At 37.3% G+C, this 2,945-nt stretch overlaps 1 protein-coding gene across 1 annotated transcript in view; it reads right to left on the reverse strand.

Annotated features, from left to right (window-relative positions):
- Positions 1-458: 458 nt before the first annotated feature.
- LOC106012645 overlaps positions 459-2,945 on the reverse strand; it is a gene marked incomplete at both ends in the record, with an annotated part of 12,076 nt that continues 9,589 nt past the window's right edge. The window contains 1 exon segment of the mRNA XM_013086174.1: positions 459-508. Coding sequence (XP_012941628.1) covers positions 459-508 — 50 coding nt within the window.

The following is a 2,945-nucleotide window of genomic DNA, read 5'->3' on the forward strand; positions in this document are numbered from 1 at the left end:
GGGGGAAGAACATCGAGGCCCACTTATGGAGAATAATGCGAGACCGGGCCCGGATGTACTCTGGACGAGGCCACAAGAGGTTGCCGCTTACTGCCGCCCTCCTAACGGGGGCCAGCCAGAAGAAGAAGAAGGAGAGATCAGGATGAACAGATGTTTGATAGGAAAGAAGGAGGAGAGATAAGGAAGAGAGATGTTTGATAGGACAGAAGGAGGAGAGATAAGGAAGAGAGATGTTTGACAGGACAGAAGGAGGAGAGATAAGGAGGAGAGATAAGGGGGAGAGATAAGGAGGAAAGATAAGGAGGAGAGATAAGGAGGAGAGACAAGGAGGAGAGATAAGGAGGAGAGATAAGGAGGAGAGATAAGGAGGAGAGATAAGGAGGAAAGATAAGGAAGAGAGACGTTGACAGGACAGAAGGAGCACACCACAGCGAAGCACCCACCAGCCACCCACTCACCGTCTTGACTCAGCTCGCTCTCCCCTCCCACGATGCCCACGCCGGGAGACCTGCGGGGTAGGCAACAACAACATCATCATTAACATCAACAACAACAACATCGTTAACATCAACAACAACATCATTAACACCAACAACAACATCGTTAACATCAACAACAACAACATCAACAACAACAACAACACCGTTAACATCAACAACAACATCATTAACATCAACAACAACAACAACGTTAACATCAACAACAACATCATTAACACCAACAACAACATCGTTAACATCAACAACAACAACATTGTTAACATCAACAACAACAACATCAACAACATCGTTAACATCAACAACAACAACATCAACAACAACATCATTAACAACAACAATAACATCAACAACAACATCATTAACACCAACAACAACAACATCGTTAACAACAACAACATCATTAACACCAACAACAACAACAACATCATTAACATCAACAACAACATCATTAACAACAACATCAACAACAACATCATTAACACCAACAACAACAACAGCATCATTAACACCAACAACAACAACATCATTAACACCAACAACAACATCGTTAACATCAGCAACAACAACATCATTAACACCAACAACAACATAGTTAACACCAACAACAACAACATCGTTAACATCAACAACAACAACGTCAACAACAACATCATTAACACCAACAACAACAACAACATCATTAACACCACCACCAACAACAACAACATCGTTAACACCAACAACAACATTAACAACATCGTTAATATCAACAACAACAACATCAACAACAACATCATTAACATCAACAACAACAACAACGTTAACACCACCAACAACATCGTTAACATCAACAACACCAACATCAACAACAACATCATTAACATCACCAACAACAACAACGTCATTAACACCAACAACAACATCGTTAACACCAACAACAACATCGTTAACATCAACAACAACAACAACATCAACAACATGAACAACAACATAGTTAACATCAACAACAACAACATCATTAACACCAACAACAACAACAACATCGTTAACATAAACAACAACATCATTTACACCAACAACAACATCGTTAACAACAACATCAACAACAACGTCATTAACACCAACAACAACAACATCGTTAACAACAACAACATCATTAACACCAACAACAACAACAACACCGTTAACATAAACAACAACATAATTAACAACAACATCAACAACAACATCATTAACACCAACAACAACAACAACAACATCAATAACACCAACAACAACAACATCATTAACACCACCAACAACATCGTTAACATCAACAACAACAACATCATTAACACCACCACCAACAACAACATCATTAACATCAACAACATCAATAACATCGTTAACATCACCAACATCATTAACACCAACAACAACAACAACATCGTTAACATCAACAACATCGTTAACATCAACAACAACAACATCATTAACACCAACTACAACAATAACATCGTTAACATCAACAACATCATTAACACCAACAACATTAACACCAACAACAACATCGTTAACATCAACAACAACATCATTAACACCAACAACAACAACAACATCGTTAACATCAACAACAACAACATCATTAACACCAACAACAACAACAACATCGTTAACATCAACAACAACAACATCAACAACAATATCATTAACACCAACAACAACATCGTTAACACCAACAACAACATCATTAACACCAACAACAACAACATCATTAACACCAACAACAACATCGTTAACATCATCAACAACAACATCAACAACAACAACAACATCATTAACATCAACAACAACATCAACAACATGAACAACAACAACAACATCATTAACATCAAGAACAACAACATCATTAACATTAACAACAACATCATCATTAACAACAACATCAACAACAACAACAACATCATCAACAACTACAACAATATCAATAACACCATCATTATTAACATCAACAACAACAACAACATCCACATCAATAACAACAGCAATATCATCACCACCAACAGCAACATCATCATCAACAACATCAATAACAACAACAATAACATCATCCAAAAACAATATCAACAACAACAACAACATTAATATCAACAACAACAACATCAATATCAACAACAACAACATCATCAACAACTACAACAATATAAAAAACAACATCATTATAAACAACAACATCAATAACAACATCATTATAAACATCAACAGCCACAGAAACAACAACAACCACAACAACAACATTATCAACAACAATACAGCATCAACAGCAACATCAATAATAACAACTACAACACCATCAGCAACAACGTCTTTCTCTGCTCTCCCCCCTGTCTCTCTCCCTCCCCCCCTCTCTCTCCTGCTCTTTCCATCTCTCTCTACCCCCCCTCTCTCCTCTCTCTCTCTCTTTACCCCACTTTCTCCTCTCTCTCT

Source organism: Aplysia californica, unplaced genomic scaffold (assembly GCF_000002075.1).
Source record: "Aplysia californica isolate F4 #8 unplaced genomic scaffold, AplCal3.0 scaffold00441, whole genome shotgun sequence".
Classification (NCBI taxonomy): domain Eukaryota; kingdom Metazoa; phylum Mollusca; class Gastropoda; order Aplysiida; family Aplysiidae; genus Aplysia; species Aplysia californica.